The 25,353-nt window shown below is 50.2% G+C and overlaps 1 protein-coding gene across 1 annotated transcript; it reads left to right on the forward strand.

Moving 5' to 3' along the window:
* Window positions 1-8,706: 8,706 nt before the first annotated feature.
* LRRC23 (leucine rich repeat containing 23) lies at window positions 8,707-25,120 on the forward strand. The gene is made up of 8 exons (XM_015418793.1): window positions 8,707-8,823; window positions 10,180-10,188; window positions 11,372-11,484; window positions 12,008-12,261; window positions 15,058-15,188; window positions 18,180-18,316; window positions 20,991-21,255; window positions 25,088-25,120. The coding sequence occupies exons 1-8, from the start codon at window positions 8,707-8,709 to the stop codon at window positions 25,118-25,120; spliced, it is 1,059 nt and encodes a 352-aa protein (XP_015274279.1).
* The last annotated feature ends 233 nt before the right edge of the window (window positions 25,121-25,353 follow it).

Raw genomic sequence — 25,353 nt, forward strand, 5'->3', positions numbered from 1 at the left:
ATTCAAAGCTGCCTTGAATGCATGATATGTTGTGAAACACCAAATTGAAGTGTAATGTAAAGCTTCGTCCTGGGCTTGGATCCAAATCCATCCGATCGTGTTACTGGCCCAGGAAGCACCTAACCAATCACTTTCAAGCAAGCTCCCTGAGCGGGAACATCCGTGATTGGTCCTTATGTGAACAACCTTATTGGTTGGTATTTGTTCAGTGGGTGTGGCTACATTAGCCGGGAATGTTTAAAAGCAGGACAGCTGCAATGTAAAGGCTGTTCTGGCTATCAGATATTGATCCGTGTTGGAGTTGTGTTCGAGTGGAAGAATAAAGTTGTGTTCTTGCTGAATCACTCTCTGACTGCTTTGTTAAGTGAGCGACTTAACAAGAAGACAGCAGGCAACAGAAAATTCATAAATGTAGGACGCTCAAAGCTATACATTGACAGGATTGGTGTGCTGGGCTGAGAAATGGCACTGTGCTGCATGAAGGATGGCTGCCGTAGCCTTGGACTTCAGTCTGGTTAGAACCATGGACGTAGTCACTAGGAGGATTGAACTGAGGCTAGGGCAGAGTTCACAAAGGTGGAGCTGGGCCTGAATGTTTGTCAATCAGGTATTTGGAAACGTGGCTGTCTTCAATGCCTCTTTGCTCACGAAACAGAATGTTGGTTATTCTCAAGAATGTTTCTCCTCGGAGAGAAGAGGACATCCTTAGAGGAGAACAGGCAAATCTTCCTACCAGTCGTTTGCTTCTGCCAGGAAGGGTGGTTCTTTCTGTTTTGGAATTACCACAGCTGAGTGAAAATGTTCAAAATAACATGTGACTTTACCCCTTCAAACCCCAAGAAAAGAACTGCTTCCAAATGGCAGAAGAAAGGGGTTAGAAGAGGAGGTTGTTCCCAAAATCCTCGTCTTTGAAAGCCAATGTAGGTCTCAGCAGCAACCCCAGAGAAGAAAGTCTTTCTCTGAGCATGAGGAACCTTCACTGAGAGCCCAGTGTTTCAGTTCTCACTCAGGAAGAGATCCTGACATGGGACGTAACATAACAGTGACCCTGTCTATCCATAACGTCCTCTAAACAGCCTGTGGTGATATCCTCCCCATCCCTCACTTCAAATGGAAGTTTCAGCTATGCAGTTATCAATGATATAACTAGGGCTGTCAGGATCCTAGAGGGAAAAATATGCCCTGTTCCTTTCATGGAAGCCTAATGGGATGTGGTGTTCAGACGCTCTAGAATTCAGAAAAACACTACGGTAAAAAAACATAGTTTTTGTACATTCTAGAACATTCACTATGTCACTTCCAGTTTTTACCAGAAATGACAGTGTGCCACTGCACACTCCATTCAGCCACCATTTCAACTCACCAGTAACTCAGAGGCACCAGTGAACCAAGCAGCAGGATGCTTGGAGGTCTCCCACTAGAGTGGTAGGCCTGGCGTCCCAACTTCAACTGCCCATTTCCTCACATTAAAGCCGCTATCGAAAAAAACAGAACCTTTTTTGTCCAGGTCGTCAACAACCCTAGTTATAATCTCTAGTAAAAAGCATCTTCCAAGCGTTAGCGTGACAAATAACCACACATGAGGCATTGGTGCTACAATGTTTGAGCGGCCGTGTCCTGTTCTGTGTGGGCCAGATCCCACAGGAGAAGCTGAACTGCTGTAGCTGAGAGGAGAATATAATGTAGTCCCTGAACTATTGAATGCGGAATATAAAGATTGCCCTCATTAACATAGATGAAAAATGCACCTGAAAGTGTGGTGGTCTCAATCTTGCAAAGATGGGAATGGGCCAGGCCGCATCAACTGTTTTTGTCTCATCAGTTGCCTACCACCGCAGCCTCCAGAAGGGATCTCTTGAATTGTTTCCCACCATGATATAGACCAGTGGTGGCGAACCTATAGCACGGGTGCCAGAGGTGGCACTCAGAGCCTTCTCTGTGGGCACGCGTGCCATCGCCCCAGCCAGGCCCAGACCATCATTAAAGTGTCGAATTCTCTGCCAAATAATTTTAAGTAAATGAAAGCATTTGGGATTGCTTTCCTTACTTTGTTTGGATCATCTTAAGTTAATGTATGAGTTGTTTTTTCTAAAGTAAAACCTCAGTATTCAGGTTAAATTGCCGTGTTGGCACTTTGCGATAAATAAGTGGGTTTTGGGTCGCAGTTTGGGCACTCGGTCTCTAAAAGGTTTGCCATCACTGATATAGACATTTGCTGTTCCTGATGGTAGTGGGGATTTCTTCCCTGGGAGCAAACCCCACTCCTGAGTAAACACGCCTAGGATCAAGCTACCACTGAATCAGGAGGCCTGGCTAGGTGGCTAATTGAGAGATGACCTCAGCTCAGAGAAAAACCATAAAATGAAAGGGAAATGATGGGGGGGAGACTGCAAGCCAAAGCAGAAAAATGCAAACTATAAATTAAGAATGAAGGAACTCCATGTTAAGGGGGAGGGTGGTTTTTGTCCTCATAAACCCGCAAAGCACGCAGGTCCTAATCTCTTCCATCTTCAAATTCTGCTACTAAAATTAGCAGCAATGACCTAGAAAAATGTCTCAGAGGCCCTGGCAGCCAGGGAAAAAACCAAGACAGGCAGATAGATGTTGTTTAAGCTGGCCAGTGGTCTTTGCGACTGTAGAAATCTCCCCTTTTCACAAGCTTTTGTCACCTCTGTTTGAAAAAATCTGAGCACGTTCGTTTCTCCTTCCTCTGTGGTGGTTATCTGAAGTTAGCATTTCTTTGCTATTAACTTCCTTTCCCCCTGATTTTGCAGAGCTAACCTAATACAGCACATCCCTTTTGATTACATTCTAATGTTTTAATTGGAGACAAGGAAAAGTACTATTTAGAGGAGTACGAGGCCTATCCTTTATTGGCATATCGGCAATCACAACTAAATAATAATCCAGTCAATAAAAAACAGAATACAAAATTCATCAGATATCAAACTTCATACAAGAATTTCATAACGAGAGGGGGGGAAGGAAGGAAGGAAGGAAGGAAGGAAGGAAGGAAGGAAGTAAGGAAGGAAGGAAGGAAGGAAGGAAGGAAGGAATTTCTACTGTGACAAATGTTGCCACCAGCAAGAAAAACTGCTCGATGCCAAAACTTCCGCTGGAAATTTAGCAATTTTAACAGTAATTTCAGGAGTCAAATCATTCAAAAGGAACTGACATTTACGATCGTTGTTCACCCTAAATTCTTTCATCCAAGTTTGTCCCAGCTCCCCCTAAATTCACACCTGTGTCCCAGCAAGCCTAGATGGGTGATTTTTGGAATCCTGGGATGCTTTGGAAGTAGGGTTGCCAGCTCAGGGTTGGGAAATATCTGGAGATTTGGGGGCAGAGTCTGAGGAGGGCGGAGTTTGAGGAGAGGAGGGACATCAATCGGGCTATAATGCCATAGAGACCAGACCACCTTCCAAAGCATCCATTTTCACCAGGTGAACTGATCTGTGTTGCCTGGAGATCAGCTGTAATAGCGGGAGATCTCCAGTCACCACCTGGAGGTTGCAGCAACTAGCAACCTGAGCTGCAGTGTTAGGAAAGTCAAGTAATTAATAAATGTACACTGCATGAAACTTTTGTAAATTAATGTAAAATACTGATGCAAAATTGACTGGTCGTTGTTATATTGTATGAACTGTTATATTGAATGTACTGAACATATATACCTGATTAGGATGTTATAAGAACGCGCAATGCACTTTATAGAATGTTAATAATTATAAACAGAACATTAATTTACAAAAGTTTCTTGCAGTGTATATTTATTCGTTACTTGACCCCCTGGAGGTTGGCAACCCTATTTGGAAACTTGTTCGGAGCTCCTCAATGAAAAGACCTGTTAATGGCTTCAGCGTCCTGGGAGGACAACTGCTGATTGTTACTCAAGGGTAAAAGTAAGCCAGAATGCAGCACAGATATGAACGTGGCACCACCCCTTTTCTGCTTTGAGCCCCCAAGAGAGACAGGAGGAGTAAGCCCTTTAAATTACCTTTGTCCCTGTTGTGTTCCCTCTAAGCTGTGGAGTCTCGTGAGCAAAAATTCTCCTTTGTGAGCTTCTGGCATTCAAGTTGTGAGCAAGTGATGTGGCTGTGGCATAAATTAGTTTGCTGTGGAGCCATCCCTTCCTGAGCCGAGACAAAAATGTGTGAGCCGGCGGCTAAAAAACTGTGAGCTAGCTCACAGTAACTCAGCTTAGAGGGAACACACTGCTTTGCCCCTGAGAAAGAGAGAGGGAGGTAAATGCCCGCTGTGGACTTTCCATCCTCCAGGTGGGAAAACCAAAGTGGGACTCTCAACATGTGAGACTGAATCAAGAAAGGAAAAAACGCCGAGAACCAACCGTGAAAACTGTAAACAAACTGATACGCATTAAAAAATATTATTGTTCTGTTAATCTCAGTGGCTTCGATATTATTCTAAGCCAAATTTACTAGGTAAACTATGTTTTTGAAGTATTTCTTTAGATCCTGATTTCTTAGTGCCTGCGAGCGCGCTAACACGGAAGCTGTCACGGCCAGGTTTCGGAGGAGTTTGTGGGAATACTTCAAACATAGTTTACATAGTAAATTTGGCTTACAATAATATTGAAGACACTAAGTTTAATAGAACAATAATATTTTAATGCATATCAGTTTGTTTACAATTTTGATTGTTCTTAGCGTTTTTTCTTTCTTGGCTCTCCTAGAATTACGACTGCTCCCCGGACTACAGAAATTAACTCATCTGGAGAAAATGGCAGCTTCGGAGAGTTAAAAAATGGGGAGAGACCTCTGTAGAAAATCACAAAAGGTACTGAGCTGTACATGAAAGATTATCAGAACTATACATGAGCAATTGGATCACAGATATATGATTTAAATGTACCCTTTTATCCTCTATTATTGGCTGATAAACCACAGTCTACAGCTGTAAAAGGCCATGCCGCAATGGGACTGTTAATAGCCTGCTTCAGTGGGGAGGGCAGGGTATAAATCCAATAAGACAGACTGTCAATTGCTGTACTTTACTAACTGCCATAATTCACAATATCATGTACTGAATTTTTATACATGAATGGTCATACCTTACTGTATTATGCACAGTAGACAGGGGCTGTTTTCACTTTGCACTGTACTAGTTACACACTGTATATGTTAATGTTTGGTTTGCACACAGTTAAGTATATCAGCCTTCTTTTCCTTTGTGTGGCCTCTGGTTTGTAATTCCATAGAGTAGAATCATAGAATCATAAGAGTTGGAAGGGGGCATACAGACCATCTAGTCCAACCCCCTGCCCAATGCAGGACCAGCCTACAACCCTAGATCCTGTGCTCTCAGCTGAATGTTCACTTCATGCAGTAGTGGCATCAGAGTCAGGGTAGAGGTTCAGGGTCCAGGCTTGCAGGGTCATCGTCAGAGGATCCCCAGTTGCAGACTGTATTGTGCCCAGTACACCATGCATATGCATAGAATCAGGTTACCCCATATATGCCGATGGTGAGATCACACCAGAGAAGCTGGCTAGTGTAGCCGTTAAGAGTGTTAGACTAGGATCCAGGTTCGAATCCCCACTTGTGCCGTGGAAGCTTGTGGGTGACCTTGGGCCAGCCAAACACTCTCAGCCTGACCTACCTCACAGGGTTGTTGTGAGGACAGAGGGATGTTTGCCACTTTGGGTCCCCAATTCCCCACTGGGGTGAAAGATGGGGATATAAACGAAGTAAATTAATATATAAATATTTCCATTCTGTGTTTCACATTTGATGTGCAAGTTGCCATCTAAAGGAGGGAGAACGAGTCCATTATTTATTTATTTACATTATGTATGGCCTGCCTTTCTCACTGACACTCGAGGCAATTTGGCATTATCAGCAATTTTAATGAGTAGCCCTTCTACCCCTTCATCCAGATCATTGATAAAAGACTCCATGGCAGAGCTCTCCAACTCTCTGGAGCCTTGTGAGCACCTTTGAACTCCTGACACAGGGTGGGCGGGCACAACCACAAAAATGGCTGCCGCGGGGGGTGGGGGGATGGAGCCAACCACAAAATGTCAGGAAGTGAGGTCACACGTAAATTTAACAGCAACGCTTCAGCATTTCAGGCAGAAGCTCTGCTTAACAGGATATATTAAAACTAAGATATGGCTTTAAAACCTTTTCTTGCATATACACAGCTTACCTCAGCCGCCCTGAGCCTGCTTCCGTGGGGAGGGCAGGGTATAAATCCAATAAACAAACTAACTAACAAGTCTCTTGTCCTGTGGGTTCAGTTACTGCTGAAACAACTTTCAAGAAATCTGCACCACCGATCAGGTCTCCAATGGCTCATCAGAGACTCTGCTGGGCAAAAGTTCCTCCTGGCACTGCCCACTTTCCAAAAGCATCTTGTGGTGCCAGAAAAGATGTCAGCAGTGCTAGGGAGCCCAAGGGCACCACGTTGGGGACCCGCTATATGGAATCACATTTCTGCTGAGCCCCTTCCCCTCCCCAAACTCTCCTATCTCCAGGCTCTGCCCTCAAATCTCCAGAAATTTCCCAAGGAAGAGTTGGATACCCTAGATCCTGTGCTCTCAGCTGAATTTTCACTTCATGCAATAGTGGCATCAGAGTCAGGGTAGAAGTTCAGGGTCCAGGCTTGCAGGGTCATCATCAGGGGATCCCCAGTTGCAGACTGTATTGTGCCCAGTACACTATGCATGTGCATAGAATCAGGTTACCCCATCTGTGTTTATATATGCCGACTGTGAGATCACACCAGAGAAGCTGGCTAGTGTAGCCGCTAAAAGTGTTAGACTAGGATCCAGGTTCGAATCCCCACTTGTGTTGTGGAAGCTTGTGGGTGACCTAGGGCCAGCCATACACTCTCAGCCTGACCTACCTCACAGGGTTGTTGTGAGGACAGAGGAATGTTTGCCACTTTGGGTCCCCAATTCCCCACTGGGGTGAAAGACGGGGATATAAACGAAGTAAATTAATATATAAATATTTCCATTCTGTGTTTCACATTTGATGTGCAAGTTGCCATCTAAAGGAGGGAGAACGAGTCCATTATTTATTTATTTACATTATGTATGGCCTGCCTTTCTCACTGACACTCGAGGCCGATTGCACTCTGTAAACCACTGCAGTCAATACAGTGATACTTTCTAATAAGCAGTGTAATAGGACTAGATTAAGTCCAGAATCTAAAATGGATTGATCGCATCACCAAGTTCAGGCACTGAAGGTGAGCTTAAAGAACACGGATCAGGACCCTCTGCAAGTGAGGAGGTCACAGGGCAGAGAAGTCAATGAAGAAACTATTCCTTGCAGACAAAAATCTCGAAAGCGACTGCTCCAAATATGGAAAGGGGACACATGTTCTCAAAGCTGACCTGGCCAGGTGCAAATGGAGCTCTGTCCCTTTAATACCTCAAAGAGGGACTCTGGGAAGCTGCAGCTCTTCTTTGGCTTGTGGGGATAAGCTGCCCTTGCCCCCAATCCCTCTTCAGCGCTTCTCTTAAAGGGACAGGACCCCTGCTGTCCTCCTTTGCCTCTAACCATCTCGCACCAGCCAGCCTCTATTTCCCTCCTGTTGCTTTAAATCAGCATAATGATGAGTCACGCTCTCCCAGCCAGCTGCTTCCGGTCCCACCCCTTAGAAGGGCTCCTTTATGCAAATCACACGCCCCTCTCTCAGCCAATCCGCTTTAGCGGAACGCCAGCCTCTCCGGCGCAGTTGGCCCAACCCATCAATTATTCCATGGTTGCCAAGGCAGCAAGCTTCCTAGCAACAGTTCCCGCCTCCTCACCTGCCTCCAGCGACCATAGCAACGAAAATAACAAACTATCTCTTGCTTTCTCTTGCCTTCATCAAAACTTCTGCCGCAGCTCAGAGCCTGGGTGGGGGTTTGATACCTTTCCCCCCCTCCCCCCTCCCCACCAGAAGAGTGTAGGGGATTAACGGGAAATATTTTGGTAGAGGGACAGGTGGCCCCGGTTGAAATTTAAGCATCACTATGGGAGTCAGAGGGCAAAAGGGTTCAGGATCTAGGGATACCAATTCTAGATTGGGAAATTCCTGGGGATCTGGGGAGGGGAGGGACCTCAGCATGGTTATAATGCCATATAGTTCACCCTCCAAAGGAGCCCTTTCCTCCAGGGGAACTGATGCCTGTAGTTCTGATTCCGGGAGATCCCCAGACCCCACCTGGAGGTTGGTAACCCTATCAAGATCACTAGGGACAAAAGAAGCCGGCCAGGCTGCTGGACCTTTAAACCGGAACCCCAGATGGACTACACCTGCCCCCCCCTTTTCTGCACATCTACTGAATGCCTAACAGCCTTGCTTTCCTCCCTTATATCTGGTGGTCACCCCAAAAGAGGACCACACCTTAGGAAACTGAGCCCCATCAGTTTCAAAACCCCAGGCTGACCTTTGCAGGATCGTCTCTCAGGCCATTTATGATCATAATAATCGGGACAGGGTGGAGGCTAGTGCAAAGTAGGGGATTCACTGAAGAAATAACCCCAGCCTGTGGGCATATAAAATGTGGTTTAGCAGAGCCACGGGGTGTTCATGGGTCCCTTGCCCAGGAGATGGTAAGAAATGGCCGTTTTGGAGGGTTGAGGGATATTCCTAGCTGAGTACACACTTCGTACTCATTGTCTCTGGCCAGCCAGTTTCCAACACCCAATTTTTTATCTCCCTCTGTCTTGAAAGTCCCAGCCACCAAAAATGTCTGACGAGGAACCTGAAGATGACTTCGACAATGAAGATCAGAAGGAAGAGGCTGATGAGAAAGAGGGAGAAGAAGAAGAGGAGAAGGAAGGTGCTGAAGAAGAGGAAGAAGAGGTGAAGTGTGAATAAGGTCTATTACATTATGCCTAAAGCATGCAAGTTTTAAAGTCCTGTTCATTTCTGCGAGAGAAATTCAAGCATGTACTTAACCCTTCTGTAATGAAGTGAATGGGACTTTAGAGAGCTAAACTCTGAAAGCATTCCCTGTATCCGTGAAAAAATTCAGGCAGTTCTTCTTCCTCCCTCAGTATTGCTTTGTTTCAAGGTTTATTACAATGTCCTTTTTCATTTCATTGCTCTTTGTGTGGTTTAGTTTTGTTGCATTGTTTATTGGATGTATTCTGTGTTTAGGGTGGCCAGCTCTAAGTTGGGAAATACCTGGAGTCTTGGGGGGGGGAGCCGGGAGAGGGCGGGGTTTGGGGAGGGGAGGGGCCTCGGTATGGTCCAGTGCCATGGAGCCCACCCTCCAAAGCAGCCATTTTCAACAGAGGAACTGATCGCTGTAGCTTGGAGATGGGTTGTAAAAGCGGGGGATCTCCAGGCTCCACCTGGAGGCTGGCCGCCCTAATTGGGTCGCTTAATAATTTTGTAGTCCTCCCCAATGAGAAAAGCAAATGAGGAAGGGAGAGAGGGAGGGAGGAAATAAATTGTTAGCAAGGTAGGTTGCCAGCTTCCAGGTGGGGCCTGGACAATCGCCCGCTTTTACGACTGGCCTCCAGCTGACAGAGATCAGCTCCCCTGGAGAAAATGGCTGCCTTGAAGGGTGGACTCTGTGGCATTGGACCATGCTGAGGCCCCTCCCCTCCCCAAGCCCCGCCCTCTCCTGGATCCACCCCCAAAGTCTCCAGGTATTTCCCAACCCAGACCTGGCAACCCTAGAGCAAGGTGACCAAGTGGGCCCATTGTGAATCGCTTTTCAGCCTCACGGTATTTTTTTTCCTTAGAAAGGAGGGGACAGGAGAGAGGCTGTTTTAAACTTGTGTATGTGTCTGTAACAAGGGTCCCCAGCCTTTTGGAGCCTGTGGACACCTTTGGAATTCGGACAAAATGGCTGCCACGGCTTATCTTCAGATACACAGTGAAGGTCCTTGTGTTGCTGTGGCAGCTGCCGCAAAGGCAATGTGCTGAATAATCTGTACTGCCAATCAAATCTCCAATGGCCAATCAGAAGCCTTGCTGGGGAAAAGCCCCACCAGGCCCTTCCCACTTTCTGAAAACATTGGGTGGGCACCAAGAAATATGCTAACAGGCACCATGTTGGGGATCCCTGGTCTGTAAACTGGATCCTGGGTTAACAAACTAACCAAAGTTCACATAAACCAGAGTTTTGTGTTATGTCTGAACTCAGCCTCTTGAATCAGACCCAGCTGGAAAAAGAATGGAAACCATAGAGAGGATAACTTCTTTTAGGAATGGCAGGTATGGTGAAGCCGACTCAGGGTTTGTCAGGCGAGGATAACGGACTCCGGATTTTATCAGGATTTTTGTTGTTGTTGCTGTCAAGTCACAGCTGACGTACGACGACCCTGTAAAGGTTTTCAAGGCAAAAGGCAGCAGTTTCGGGGGTGCAAATTTAGAATCCCGGGCAGTGTTCCCTCTAAGCTGAGTTAGTGTGAGCCAGCTCACAGTTTTTTAGCCTCTGGCTCACACATTTTTGTCTTCGCTCAGGAACTATGGCTCCAGAGCAAACTGATCTATGCAGCAGCCAAATTGCTCGCTCACACCTTTAATGGCAGTAGCTCACAAAGCAGAATTTTTGTTCACAAGACTCCACAGCTTAGAGGGAGCATTGGTCCCAGGGCACCTTTAACACCAGCAAAGGTTTATTCAAGGTATGAGCTTTTGTGTGCATGCCCACACTTTATCAAATACCAGAGATGGTTTGCCACTGCCTGCCTCTGTGTGGGTGACCCTGGACTTCCTTGGCGGTCTCCCATCCAAATACTAACCAGGGCTGACCCTGCTTAGCTTCTGAGATCTGATGAGATCACGCTAGCCTGGGCCATCCCGGTCAGGCCCTTGGGAACTACCAACTTACAAACCACCTGGCACCTGCCAGTGGTAGATTTGCTCTCCCACCTGTCCAGCTGTACCATCGTCTGCCCTCCTACCACAGCCTGATCTCCTGAGCAGGGCCCCTCCAGCTGTTTTGCACAACAACAACAACAAGAAGAGATTGGATTTCTACCCCGCCCTTCACTACCCAGAGGTGTCTCAGAGCGGCTTACAAACTCCTTTCCCTCCCCCTCCCCACAACAGACATCCTGTGAGGTAGGCAGGGCTGAGAGAGCTCTGGCAGAAACTGCTCTTTTTCAAGGACAGCTCTTATCAGAACTACAGCTTGCCCAAGGTCATCCAGCCAGGTGCAAGTGGAGGAGTGGGGAGTCAAACCCGGTTCTCCCGGATTAGAGTCCGCGCACTTAACCACTACACACAAACAGACCAGCGGGAGGAGAAAAGGAGAGGGAGGGAGGGAGAGAAATACGTAGGAGATGCTGCCGCTGCCTCATCTCCTGAGTCAGTGGCAAATCCAAAAGGACAGGGCGAATCGGATAAGCTGAGCGGCATCTCACTTCCCCCTCAACTCTGCTTTCTTTCCCAGCACCCCGTCTCCAACCCTCTCACCGAGGAACACTTCAAGGAAGGCCTCTCGCTTTTGTGTAAAACTGGCAACGGCTTGGCTCACGCCTTTGTGAAATTCGAGGTCAGAGAAAAGTGAGTGCGGGAGTAATACGCTCATAGGGTTGCCAGCCTCCAGGTGAGGCCTGGAGAGCTCCCAGAGTTGCAACTGATCTCCAGACTTCAGAGGTCAGCTCCTCTGGAGAAGATGGCTCCTCCGGAGGGTGGACTTTACAGCATCACATCCCCAGTTCCAAACATCTGCCCTTCTCAGGCGCTGCCCCCAAATTCCAGGAATTTCCCAAACTGGAATTGAGTTGCCAGTCTCCAGGTGAGGACTGGAGATCTCCCAGAATTACAAGTGATGGGGATCAGTTCCCCAGGAGAAAATCCCTGCTTTGGGGGGTGGGCTCCATGGCATTATACCCTGCTGAGGTTCCCTCCCCACCCCAAACCCTGCCTTCCCAACCACCACCACCCACAAATCTCCAGGAATTTCCTAACGCAGAGTTGGCGACCCTTAGATCCTATTCCTTTCCTGGGCTGGGCAGAAGTGCCGAAAAGCTAGAGCTGAAGTTTTGGTGAATAATACCATTTCCCGCCCCTGGTTCTGTGGCAGGGAGTTGACAGACATCACCATCATCCAGGGCTTCATCCACTTGCGCTACGTGGACCTGTCTGACAACCTGCTCCGGGACCTGTCTCCCTTGTCGTGCCTCACCCACTTGCTGTGGCTGAAGGTGGACAACAACCGGTTGACCAGTGCCGCCATGGAGGAGCTGCCCTACCTGCAGATCGCCAGTTTTGCCAACAACCACATCAAGGACACCACTGGCGTTAATCATCCACGCCTGACCAGCCTCAACCTGAAAGGTGAGGGGGTGAACATTGTGCACTAAACTGGGAGGAGAAGCTCTTAGGGCTCAACGGCACGCTATGGTTTCTTCCTTGTTTCTTTTTAATTGAATTCCTTCCCTGTCCTTTATCCATCTATTCTGGTAAATTTCTAGACTACCTTAAGGCTGCTGATTCAAAGCTTGGTTCAGGTTTGAATGTGGCCTGCTTTTGGGTTAACAGAGTGAACCAGCAAAATCAAGTTGGAAAGTGCACTGAAAGTGGGTTATTTAGTGTATGTGACCGCACCCTTATTTACTTATTTTTAGTATTTCAGTCGCCTTTTTCTCATTGCTAGAGACTCAAATCCTGGATACCCTGACCTGGATAGCCCAGGCTCATCTGGTCTCCGAAGCTAATCGGGCCAGCCCTGGTTAGTATTTGGATGGGAGACCGCCAAGGAATACCAGGGTTGCCAAGCAGAGGCAGGTCATGGCAAACATCACATGCCTTGAAAACCCTACAGCAGGGGTGGCCAAACTTGCTTAATGCAAGAGCCACGTAGAATAAACGTCAGATGTTTGAGAGCCACAGGATATGAATACATACATTTTAAATGAAAAAATATGCAAATTTTCACATTAAAGAGACAAATGCCTTCTCCGAGCCAAGCCAGTCTGCCGGTGTGGCGGGGCTTGGAGAACACATTTAACTTCAGATGGGGAGGGAGGGGAGAACGATAGAAGGAAAGGTGGAAAGAAAGCAAATAGATGGGGGAGGGGAGGGGGGAGAGGTGGAAAGAAAACAACTTTAAATGCATCCTCCAAGCCTCCCACGCCCCCCACTCCAGCTGGCTTGGCTTGGAGAAGGGATTTAAAGAGACAAATGCCTTTACCAAGCCGGCCGGGGGGGGGCTTTGAGAACACATTTAAAGTTGCTTTCTTTCTCTGCTTTCCCCCACCTCAAGCCTACCCAGGGAGGGGAACACTGGCTGGGGAAGGGAAGACCGATCGGGGAGGCACGCCTCCCCTTCGCTTCCCCATCCGCCCTGCCGAGCCTCACAATAGGTGTGAAAGAGCCACATGCGGCCCCCGAGCCACAGTTTGGCCACCCCCTGCCCTACAGGGTCGCCATAAGTTGGCTGCGACTTGACAGAGAGAGAGAGAGAGACTCAAAGCAGCTTACAAAAAAGCACGGTATAATTTACGTATGCAAGTGCTGTCAAGGCGCAGCCAACTCGCGGCAACTTTCAAGGCAAACATCTTTCAGGGCAAGTGAGAAGCAGAGGTGGTTGGCCATCGCCTTCCTCTGCAGAGCCTTCCTTTGAGGTCTTCCATCCAGGCACCGACCCTGCTTAGCTTCTGAGATCTGACGAGATCGAGCTATACGCCATGCCACCTTCCCACAGTATAATTTAGACAAAAAGAACATTTTTGCCAACTCCTGAGTTGCTCCAGGATTGGCTGGCCTGGCTCACTCTGGGCTACCACCTCGGAGTCCTTTGCCTCTCGGAGTCCTTTGCCTCTCGGAGTCCTTTGCCTCTCGGAGTCCTTTGTCTCCTGCCCTTCAGCCCATGCCAGAGGTTCCGGACCCTGTCCACACCCAGCCTAAAGACCCACAACAGAAGCTCAGCCCAGATCCTGTGTGGTGGAATAAAGATGAACCCCACCTCCCTCCCCTGCCAAGGAAAAAAAACCCCATCGAAATACCTATAAATATTAACTGGCTTTTCAACCATACATGATCCTCAAGGCGTTTTCTCTGCATGATGAAAAACAGCATGCACAACAAAACAGGCAAAGCAACAAAAAAGAGAGAGAACCGATGTTCCGCAGCGCCACCTAGAACACCATAACATCCAAGGCAGAGGCCTTCCAAACAAGCCAGGTCTTTTAACCTTCCCAGAATGTCGCCAGAGATGTGCAAGAACTGAGTCCGGCGGCACCTTAAAGACTCTTGCTCTTCTAGTGCAGACCAGCAAGGATACTCACCTGACACTGTCTCCAGAGACGTGGTCACTCTTAGCTCCTGGTTAGGGATGCCAGCCTCCAGGTGGTACCTGGGGATTCCCCTGGAATTACAGCTCACCTCCGGACTACAGAGACCAGTTCCCCTGGAGAAACTGGATGCTTTGGAGGGGGGACTCTATGGTATTGCACCTCATTGAGGTCCTTGTCCGCCCCAGGCTCTATCTACAAACTTCTAGGAGTTTCCCGACCTGGATCTGGCAACCCTTTCCCTCATCTCCCACCAGTAGCCAGGTGAGATCAGAAGAAGAAGAGGAGGAGGAGGTTGTATTGATACCCCGCCCTTCACTACCCAAAGGAGTCTCAGAGCGGCTTACAAACTCCTTTCCCTTCCCCTCTCCACAACAGACACCCTGTGAGGCAGGTGGGGCTGAGAGAGCTCTCTCGAGAACTGCCCTTGTGAGAACAGCTCTGAGAGAACTTGTGACTGGCCCAGGGTCACACCAGCAACCCTAGGGAGAATGTTTTTGCAAAGGCAGCCTCCAGTATTGTCAAATCAAGGAGGAGAGGGGTGTGAGGGAAGGGAAATCTTAACCTTTTACCCCAGAGCTGTTTTTATCCCCTCAGGGGAAACAAGTGCCTGCAGAAGCAGCTCAAGGAAGGCAAGGGAACTATAGAAGAGGAAAGGGAGAGTGTTTCCTTCTGTCTCCACACCATCCTTCTTCAGAAAACAGTCCTGGCAACTAAGTTTGCAAAAGGACAAAAATAATGTAAAATAGACAAGGATGAAACCCTTACTCTTTTCTGCTGGTAAAAGGCTCAGGAGAGAATAAATCTCACAATCATTTTCCATTCCTCCGGCGTCCAGGCAACGAGATTGAGGTAATATCAGGACTGGATCCCCTCAAGCTTTCAAATCTCCACACACTCGAGTTGCGGAGTAACAGCCTCAAGACTACAACAGGACTCTACTTGCCTAAGCTGAAAAATTTGTACCTGGTAAGAGGTGCCGTTGGCGGTTGTGCTTCAGAGAGTGGTACGCACGTCTCAGTCCACTGACTCCCAGAACCCCTAACCCAACATTGGCGCTTAGCTTCCCAAATCCCTATAGGCTTCAAAACTGATGCCACTCTCGGACACTGGTAATGACCAGATGAAAAGCCTAGCTCAGGGGTCCCCAAGCTTTTTGAACCTTTGGAATTCTGACACAGCATGGTGGGAGCAGTCACAAAATGGCTGCCCGCTACAAAATGGCTGCCCCAGCTTACCTTCAGTCACACAGTGAAGCTCTTTGTGCTGTGGTGGCAGCTGTGGCCAAAGCAACATTTTAAAAAATCTGCCTAGCCAATAGGGTTGCCAGGTCTCCCCTGGCTGCTGGTGGGGTGGGTGGGTGGGTCCCCTCTCAGTTTGGTGTAGTGGGTAGGAGCACAGACTCTAATCTGGGAGAACCGGGTTTGGTTCCCCACATGCAGCTGCTGGTGTGACCTCGGGTCAGTCACAGGTTCTTTCAGAGCTGTTCTCTCAAGAGCGGTGCTCGAAAGAGCTCTCTCAGTCCCACCTCCCTCACAGGGTGTCTGTTGTGGGGAGGGGAAGGGAAAGGAGATTGTAAGCCACTCTTGAGACTCCTTTGGGTAGTGAAGGGTGGGATATCAATCCAACCTCCTCCTCCTCCTCCTCCTTCTTCTTTCCTGGATCTCTTCGCCCGCACTGCAATGATGTCACCCGGAAGTGATGTCATCGCACAGGGCACGTTGTGGGGAGGCACTCTATTGTTTGAGGAAAAACTCTATGGTAACCATAGATTTTTTTCCCCTCAAACGATAGAGCGTCCCCCACAACGTGCCCTGTGTGATGACGTCACCTCTGGGTGATGTCATTGTGCCGGGCACGTTGACGCAGATGAGGCACTTTGAGGGCAGGGTTTCCCCTGCCAGCTGGATCCAGGCACCCCCAAAAGCAGGCAAGCCCCTGCCCCCATTGGGGGAATGGCAACCCTAACAGCCAACCAAAATTTCAGTAGCCAATCAGAAGCCTTGCTAGGCAAAAGCCCCACCGGGTCCCACCCACTTTCTAAAAACTCTTTGCAGACAAAGGGTATTGGGGGATGCGAAGGTACCAATGGGCACCATATTGGAGACCCCTGGCCTAGCTACTTGTAGCCTAGTCAGTAGTGATGGACTTGGATCAGGGAGACCCGGGTTCATATTCTCTCTCAGGTGCCCCAGAAGATCTTCAGCCAGTCATTCTCCAGTTGACAGCCTTGTCCTACCTTACAGGGTTGTGGTGAGGACAACATAAGAACAGCTCCAGTAAGTCCCCTCTGACCTTCTCAGAAGAACATTAGACATAAAATAAACACAGGATGACATCAAGCCCTGACCTCTGGCCAAACCATCCAGGGGTGGAACAAGACAAGCCACAAGGGAAATTATACGTTTCTCTTCTCTGCTCTTGCCTTCCCTTTGTGTTGACCGGCGTAAACTGCTATCGCTCCTCCGACAAAGCTGTGCTTCCTTCTAGGCACAGATGGGACAGTGCTGGATTCCCCCACCACTGTGTACCTGGCAGCCCCAAGCAGAATAAAAGAATGTATCGAGATGTGGATGAGAGGAGTATTTGAATATGCAGATCCCCTTTTAGAGCCTGGGGAACTGTAACTCTGTGAGCTGCAGGTTCTGCCAGTCCCTTCACTGAAACAGAACACTTGAATGCAGGGCATGTTCCAGATTTTGCATGGCCCCAGACAAAGAGTATACAGGCCCCCCCCATGCCCGCCACTAGCCCCCCCCCTTCCTGCCCACCTCACGGGCCTCTGCTCTCTCACAAGCATGCACATCACCTGCAGCCATCACTGCCCGCACGCCCTTTCCCTGATGACACAGGGGGGTGGGTGCCGCTAGGAGCACCCCTGCCAGGAGCGCTGGTGCTTTGTGCGCGACCCCCCACGCCCTTCTCCGGCAGCACTGGGGCAGCCTGTGCAGTGGAGAGCAGAGGTGACAAAGCAGATCTCAAGCTGGCAGGGGAAAGGTGTGAGTGACGGGGGTCAGAGGCGATGCGTGAGTAGGGAGTCCTCAGCAGTGGGGCCCATCAGAAGTAGGGTTGCCGTGTCCCCCCCCCCAATGCGGGCAGGGTTTCCCCCAATTTCAGAGGGCCCAATTTGCCACTGGCCAGCTGGCCGGCGGGGGGAGCCCCACCCCCAGTGTGCCCTACCGTGCCCGACATGATAATGTCACCTGGAGGTGATGTCATCGTGCCAGGCACATCACGTGGGAGACACTCTAAAGGTAAAGGTAAAGGTTCCCTTGCTCGAAAGCCAATCGAATCCGACTCTAGGGTTGTGGTGCTCATCTCCGTTTCCAAGCCGAAGAGCCAGCGCTGTCCGGAGACCTTTCCGTGGTCATGTGGCCGGCATGACTAAACACCAAGGCGCACGAAACGCTGTTCCCTTCCCACCAAAGTGGTACCTATTTATCTACTTGCAATTTCTTGCTTTCGAACTGCTAGGTTGGCAGGAGCTGGAACTAGAGACGGGAGCTCACTCCATCATGCAGCACCCGGGTCTCGAACTGCTGAACTACTGACCTTCCACAGCCTGCAGTTCAGCGTCTTAACCACTTGAGCCACCGCAGCTCCAGTGGGGAGACACTCTAGCATTTGGCTAAAAACTCTATGGTGACCATAGAGTTTTTGGTCAAATGCCAGAGCACCCCCTGCACGACGTGCCCGGCGCAATGACATCACTTCCGGGTGATGTCATCACTTTGCACTGGCACCAGAACATCCCAGGGAGCAGCCTGGAGCCCCCCCCCCCCCCGCCAGCAGACAGGAAGCATCTGGCAACCCTAATCAGAAGCCATGGCCCCCTGCAGCTGCCTCACCTCAAGGTATGCTGATGCTGGCCTTGTGTGCTTTTCTGGATCCAGGTCCCCCCGTGCCCGATCTGATTCCATCCTTGGTCTCTTCTGCCGCCTCCTCTTCTCCCCATTCTAGGCTCAGAACTCTATCAGCAATCTAGAAGGCCTGGAGGACCTAACGCAACTGACGACGCTGCACCTCCGTGACAATATGCTCGAAAGTCTGGATGGCTTCTCTGAAAGCATGAAAGCGCTTCAGTATCTCAACCTACGGTGGGTTGGCCTCTGCTCAGAGAGTCTCTGTCCCCAAGCCCCTTTGGGAGGAATGGGGGAGCCACAGGCCTAAAGACACCCCCTTCCCCCGCCCAGGGCCCCCCTCTGGAAATCTCCACCAATCTTTGGTGACCGTGTCGAGCTCCTGATCCTAATGCCCAGCTCTGGCCCTTGCTGTCAAGGTGGGCCGGGCAGACCTGCCAGATGGGAATCAGCGGTCACGTAACACACTGACTGCTTTCAATTCCGTTCCATTCCATTGTATTTTCCTCCCTGGAATAATTAAGCATGTTTTCCCTAAAAGCCAGGAAAGGCAAAGAGGAAGCTGAGTTGATCTATAGTGGCAAAACAAAATGGGAGTCCAGTGGCACTTTAATGATTAATGTTTACTTCTATGTGAACGTTCACTTCTTAGCTTGCCTTTATTATTATTGTTATTTTTGCTGCCAGGTCGCAGCTGGCTTATGGCGACCCCGTAGGCTTTTAAGGCCAGAGGTGTTCAGGGGTGGGTTGCCATCGCCTGCCTCTGCACAGCAACCCCAGACTTCCTTGGTGGGCTCCCATCCAGGTATCAACCAGGGCCAAACGGCTGACCTTCCGAGATCTGTCAAGATCAGCCTAGCCCGGGCCACCCAGGGCCTTAACTCGCTTAGACACTTAACAAGGGCAGGAAGGCAGGCCTGACTCCTTTGCAAGCCCTTGTTTTAATCTTTCCCCTAAATACCAGGAAGAGGGAGGGGCTGTAGCTCCGCAGTAGAGCATCTTCTTGGCATGCAAAAGGTCGCAAGTTCAATTGCCCGGCATCTCCAGTGGAAAGGACCACGCAGTAGGTGACATGGAGGACCCTGATCTGAAACTTACCGGAAATCTGTTGCCAGCATGCTGACCTTGGTGGACAGTTGGTCCAGTTCAGTATAAGGCAGCTTCATGGGTTATTAAGGCAGCTTCATGGGTTGTCGTGGTTAGGAGCGCGGACTCTAATTTGGGAGAACCGGGTTTGATTCTCCATTCCTCCACTCGCACCTGCTGATGTGACCTTGGGTCAGTCACAAGCTCTGGCACAGCTGTCCTTGAAAAAGAGCAGTTTCTGCCAGAGCTCTCTCAGCCCCACCCACCCCACAGGGTGTCTGTTGTGCGGAGGGGAAGGGAAAGGAGTTTGTAAGCCGCTCTGAGACTCCGAGTGAAGGGCGGGGTATAAATCCAATCTCTTCTTCTTCTTCTTAAATACTGAGTTCCATGGATGATCTGACACCGGGCCTAGTGATCAGCTCTGCTTTAGTAGTGCTTCAGCAAGAACAAGGCAAAAGGCCAGGGCAACGGCCCTGTTTTAAAAGCATGCCAGCTCCACCCACTTCCCACGCAACTACCAACGATAGGCTATTGTCAGAACCATTGATTCCTCATTGGCCACCCCCAGAGTCCTGGTGGGCTATTGTTCTAGAGCTCCAAGCGCAGCCAGTCTCTGGTAGAAACAGTCCTGGAATGTTCCAGTCCCAATACATAACATGGGTTCAAATGACTTCTCCTTTCCTTTGTCGTGGCAGCCTAATGCAGTGGATATTCAGTTTCGGATTACTGCTAGTGGCGGCGGTGGGGTAACTTCGAACCCAGTTATACCTGGGGGAGATTCCGTCCAGTAGCAGGAGCAGCCTCTCCAGTGAGCTGTGGGAACTGAGGGTTTCGGCTACCGTCCCTTGAAAGGGCCCCTGACCTGGATGGCCCAGGCTAAGCCAGTCTCATTAGATCTCAGAAGCTAAGCAGGGTCAGTCCTGGTTAGTAATTGCATAGGAGGCCATCAAGGAAGTCCAGGGTTGCTATGCAGAAGCACGCAATGGCAAAGCATCTCTGTTTGTCTCTTGCCTTGGAAAACCCCACAGGGTCATAGAATCATAGAGTTGGAAGGGATCTCCAGTGTCATCTAGTCCAACCCCCTGCACAATGCAGGAAATTCACAAATACCTCTCCCTCCACACACACCCAGTGACCCCTGCTCCATGCCCAGAAGATGGCAAAACCCCCTCCAGGATCCCTGGCCAAACTGGCCTGGAGAAAATTGCTCCCTGACCCCAAAGTGGCGATTGGCATTTCCCTGGGCGTGTAAGAAAGGGCCCCAAGAACTAAGCACTGATGAAACCCTTCCTGCAGCCTCCCTCTCACGATCTGCCTAAGTTCACAGAATCAGCATTGCTGTCAGATGGCCATCTCGCCTCTGTTTGAAAACATCCAGGAAGGAGAGCCCACCACCTCCCGAGGAAGCCTATTGTTCCACTGAGGAACCACTCTAACTGTCAGGAATTTCTTCCTAATGTTTGGCTGGAAACTATTTTGATTTAATTTCAACCCATTGGGTCACCGTAAGTCTACCCCCTGAGAGGGCACTGAACACAACTGACCCTCAGGTTGGTTCTCGCAGGTGTGTGTTTGTTGGTTGTGAACAGTAGGCTCTGATGCTCACGGTCCATCTGAGAACAGAGCGGGCTCCCAGCAGAAACCACTTATTAGAGGGGGAATGCCTAGAAGTGTGACCTCCAGTCCCATGCAAACTTCTATTCTCCCGCATGTATTTCCACCGCATTCTTGACCTTTGAGCTTTAGCGGGGGGGGGGGGGGCGGGGGGGGGGGGGGGGGGACGACACCCACTTCATAGTTTCTCAAAAGTCCTTTCCCGCCGCAGGGGGAACGCAATCGCCCAGCTCGACGAAGTGGCTAAGCTCCAGAAGCTGCCCATGTTAAGGGCCCTGGTCTTACTGGACAACCCGTGTTCGGACGAGGGGGAGTACCGGCTCGAGGTCCTGGTGGTGCTCCCGCGCCTCGAGCGCCTCGACAAGGATTTCTTCGAGGAGGACGAGCGGCTCGATGCGGAAGATGTCCGTCAGCGGCGGCGGGAAGAAGAGCTGGAGATGGAGAGGGAAAGGGAGCGAGAGAAGGAGCTGGAGCTGGTGAGAAATGGGGGGGGGGTATCCCAAGAGGGCCCGGGCGGTTGGGGTCCCTAGCAGAGGACACCAACGAGACAGTATGTTTGACACCAGTCAGGTCGTGGGTCCCCCAACCCAGCGCGGCGCAGTGGTTGAAGTGTCAATAGGGTCTGGGAGACCCAGGTTCGAATCCCCGCTCTGCCATGGAATCTCGCTAGGTGACCCAGGGCTGGTCGTATACTCTCACCCAAGCCTACCTCACAGGGCTGTTGTGAGGATAAAATGAAGCAGAGGAGATGTAAGCTGCTTTGGGTTCCCACTGGGGAGAAAGATGGGCTATAAACAAAGTAAATAAAAATCTTACAGCCAAGCGTGTTGGAAACTGAGAGTCAGTTTGCTGTCGTGGTTAGGAGCACGGACTCTGATCTGGGAGCACCAGGTTTGATTCCCAACTCCTCCACATGCAGCTGCTGGTGTGACCTTGGGTCAGTCATAAGTTCCCTCAGAGCTGTTCTCTCAAGGACAGTCCTCGAAAGAGCTTTCTCAGCCCCACCTACCTCACAGGGTGTCTGTTGTGGGGAGGGGAAGGAGATTGTAAGCCGCACTGAGACACCTTCAGGTAGTGAAGGGCAGGGTACAAATCCTTCCCTACCATCCTGGAACAGTCCCATAGCCGGGCAAATTGCCCCCCCCCCGGTGGCCATCTTGGTTTGGGGAAATGGTGCAGGAGAGAAGGGTAAAGGCCTCCTCCCAAGCCAAATTGAGCCCTGGTGCTCTTGGGAATGTTCCTTCCCCCACAGCACATAGGACCACAGGTGTCAAACATATCCTCTAGTCTGGCCCTAAGAGGAAGGGAAATCAGGAATCTGGTTGCTTTGTCCCTTGTGTGGAAGATGAAGCAACAACCTGTAAAGGAAATGCAAGATGTTGAGAGGGGCAGGGAAGGTGTGGACAGATTGGGGGGAAAACACCATACAATTTAAAGTCGTGCAGCAGCACAGAGGGCTCAGCTGATCCTGGCTGAGTGCGAAAGCTACACTGCAAGGCACTGAGCAGAATTTCCCTAGAGAATCTCAAGGAGGGGCCCAAATCGCCAAAGAGGCCATGGTTGGGAGAGGAGGCAGCTTGCAAAACTTTGACAGATGAAAGCAAATACTAAACTGGAAGATCCCCCCCCTGGGTAGGGGTGTAGTCTCCATCACTACATGGCAGTATGGCTCATGTGGCACGGGGTGAAAAAGGCAAACTCGCTGTTGGGGATTATTCAGAAAGGGATTGAAAACAAAACGTCAAGTACCCTAATGCCGTTATATAAATGCACGGCGTCGGCACATTTTGGGGGGAAAAGGGGTTGAACGTTTTTGTTGCCTTTTTCGAAAGAGGAGATCCTGGTGGTAGACAAGGGGCAGCTAAAGCAATCGCAATGAGAGAAGGCAACAGTGTTTGAACCGATTTTTAAAAAATGACCGTCCCTATAAAGGAAGCAAATAAATAAAGAGATCAAGCATGACGATCTATACCATCATGAGCACAGAGGGGAAGCAAAGGGACAATTTCTTCCAACTCTCTTAATTCCAGCCTTTGGAATAACCCAGTGCAGAGAGTGATTAAAATGTAGCCTGATTAAAATGTGGAATTCGCTGCCAGAGGATGTAGTGATGGCTGCAGGAATAAACAGTTTTAAAAGGGGCTTAGATAGATTCATGGAGAAGTCTATCAATGACTGTTAGCCATGGTGGCTGAGGAGAACCTCCATGTTCAGAGGCACTAAGCCTCTGAATCCCAGAGCCAGGAGGCTACACCATGGGAAGGCCTCAGCTTTTAAGCCCTGTTGCTGGCCATCCAGAGGGACTGGTTGGCCTCTGTGTGAGACAGGATGCTGGGCTAGATGGACCACCGGTCTGATCCAGCAGGGCTCTTCTTATGTTCTTATGAGTTCCAGTAGGGTCCAAGAAATTCTTCATCCCCCAGTACATAATCCTGCAGAATTCACTGTGACAAGTTTAGTGTAGTGGTTAGGAGCGTGGACTCTAATCTGGGAGAATCGAGTTTGATTCCCCACTCCTCCACATGCAGCTGCTGGTGTGACCTTGGGTCAATCACAAGTTCTCTCAGAGCCGATCTCTTAGGGGCAGTTCTCCAGAGACCTCTCTCAGCCCCACCTACCTCACAGGGTATCTGTTGTGGGGAGGGGAAGGGAAAGGAGCTATAAACCCCTGTGAGACTCCTTCAAGTAGTGAAGGGCGGTGTAGAAATCCAATCTCTTCTCTCTTCTTCAAGTTGTAGTGACAGCTTAGATGGCTTTTTCAAAAAAAGGCTATATAAAAAACCCGTCAAATGGGCTTGTTAACTATTGTTGGCTATTCGTCACGAGAGCTAAACTGAACCTCCATGTGCAGAGGCAGTCTACCTCTGAATACTAAATCATGGCAAATCAAAGAACGAGGCATGGCCTTTACCTCCGTGCCCTTTTCCTGCCCGTTGTCAGAACCAGAAGCCTGGGTCTGATCCAACCAGCCTCCAGAGCAGAGCCTCTCAGTATTCCATAAAAAACACTGAACAAAGGAAACAGAGGAAGCGGCAGGTCTGTGTTCCACTTGTGGTGCAGGCCTGGATGGCCGTCACCAGCATAACAATTCTTCTGTGTCTAAAAACGTTGGCTGTCGTCAGGCTGGACGCCAGGGAGCGAAGGGATGAAATCTCTCTCTTTTAAATACCAGCGATAGCTTATCTGGTCTTGCTCCGAAAGAGGATGCCGGGCAGGGTGCCAGCGCAGAACGGGAACCACGGCTGAGAGACGCTTTGGAGGGAGAGGAGGTGTTGACAGGCCTGCCGGAGGATAGGCTGCGTGCAAGTGCTAGCCAGGCCTGCCGGAGGAAGGCTGCTCACCCCAAATGAGGAGATAACAGCCTGGCAGTGGTGGGAGGGATGCCAGCCTCCAGGTGTGACCTGGGGATCCCCCAGAATTACAACTCCTCTCCAGACTACGGAAATCAACCCCCCTGGAGAAAACGGATGCTTTGGAGGGTGGACTCTGTGGCTTTGTACCCCACGGAGAAGTCCCTGTCCTCCCCAGGCTCCACCCCCCAAATCTCCAAGAGTTTCCCAGCCTGGAACTGGCAATCCAACCCACCCACCATCCACCGCCAGTGACCAGGGGGGACCTGGCAACCCTATGTCTTTAGTGGCCACTTTAAACCGATGGGTCAAAAGCCACCAGGGAAGCTCTCTGGCACAAACCCCTTTGCCATTCCTTTCAGCGGAGCTCGCGTGGGTGACCTTCCAGAGGGGTTGGCACCAATGCTCCCTCTAAGCCGTGGAGTCTTGTGAGCAAAAGTTCTACTTTGTGAGCTGCCGGCATCAAAGCTGTGGGCGAGCGATTTGGCTGTTTGCTAAATCAGTTTGCTCTGCAGCCGCCCTCCCTGAGCGAAGACAAAAATGTGTGAGCCGGAGGCTAAAAAACTGTGAGCTAGCTCACACTCACTCAGCTTAGAGGGAACACTGGTTGGCACCAATGCTCCCTCTAAGCCGTGGAGTCTTGTGAGCAAAAGTTCTACTTTGTGAGCTGCCGGCATCAAAGCTGTGGGCGAGCGATTTGGCTGTTTGCTAAATCAGTTTGCTCTGCAGCCGCCCTCCCTGAGCGAAGACAAAAATGTGTGAGCCGGAGGCTAAAAAACTGTGAGCTAGCTCAAACGAACTCAGCTTAGAGGGAACACTGGATACTGTATAAAGCCTGTGTGTGTGTTTATTTGTCTGTTGAGAGGGAGGGATCAAGCCACCCGCCGGTGTGCAGGCACGATACAGGGAGAGCAGGGCCTCCCATCCGCCTCACGCTTTGTGTTTTCTCCTCTTTCAGGAAGGGGAGGAGACCCCGGAGGTTACCGAGTGACACCCCTCCCCTCGGACGCTGCTTCGCCCAGGGGGGCGCCTTCGGAGCCGGGAGGGGCCCGCAGCCGCTTGTCGTCGCGTCCTGAAGTCCCCGGCGGACGCGGGGAGGCTGCCCGCAGTCCGCTCTCTCAGCAACCTTCTTTCCAAAGCGCAGGGAGGGCTGCAGGCTCGATGTGTGTGTGTGGGGGGGGGGGGCTGTGCTGGTCTGGGGCAGATTCGCGGGGCGGGGGGGGG

This window comes from Gekko japonicus, unplaced genomic scaffold, assembly GCF_001447785.1.
Source record: "Gekko japonicus isolate JY-2015 unplaced genomic scaffold, Gekko_japonicus_V1.1 scaffold1244, whole genome shotgun sequence".
In the NCBI taxonomy this organism is placed as follows: domain Eukaryota; kingdom Metazoa; phylum Chordata; class Lepidosauria; order Squamata; family Gekkonidae; genus Gekko; species Gekko japonicus.

What these genes read in the sequence shown, in the direction of transcription:
- LRRC23 (XM_015418793.1), top strand. Translation starts at nt 8,707, where the DNA reads ATGTCTGACGAGGAACCTGAAGATGACTTCGACAATGAAGATCAGAAG. An exon ending in AGCTGAAAAATTTGTACCTG is followed by an intron (nt 15,189 to 18,179) that starts GTAAGAGGTGCC and finishes TCCCCATTCTAG; the next exon opens with GCTCAGAACTCTATCAGCAA. An exon ending in CTTCAGTATCTCAACCTACG is followed by an intron (nt 18,317 to 20,990) that starts GTGGGTTGGCCT and finishes TTCCCGCCGCAG; the next exon opens with GGGGAACGCAATCGCCCAGC.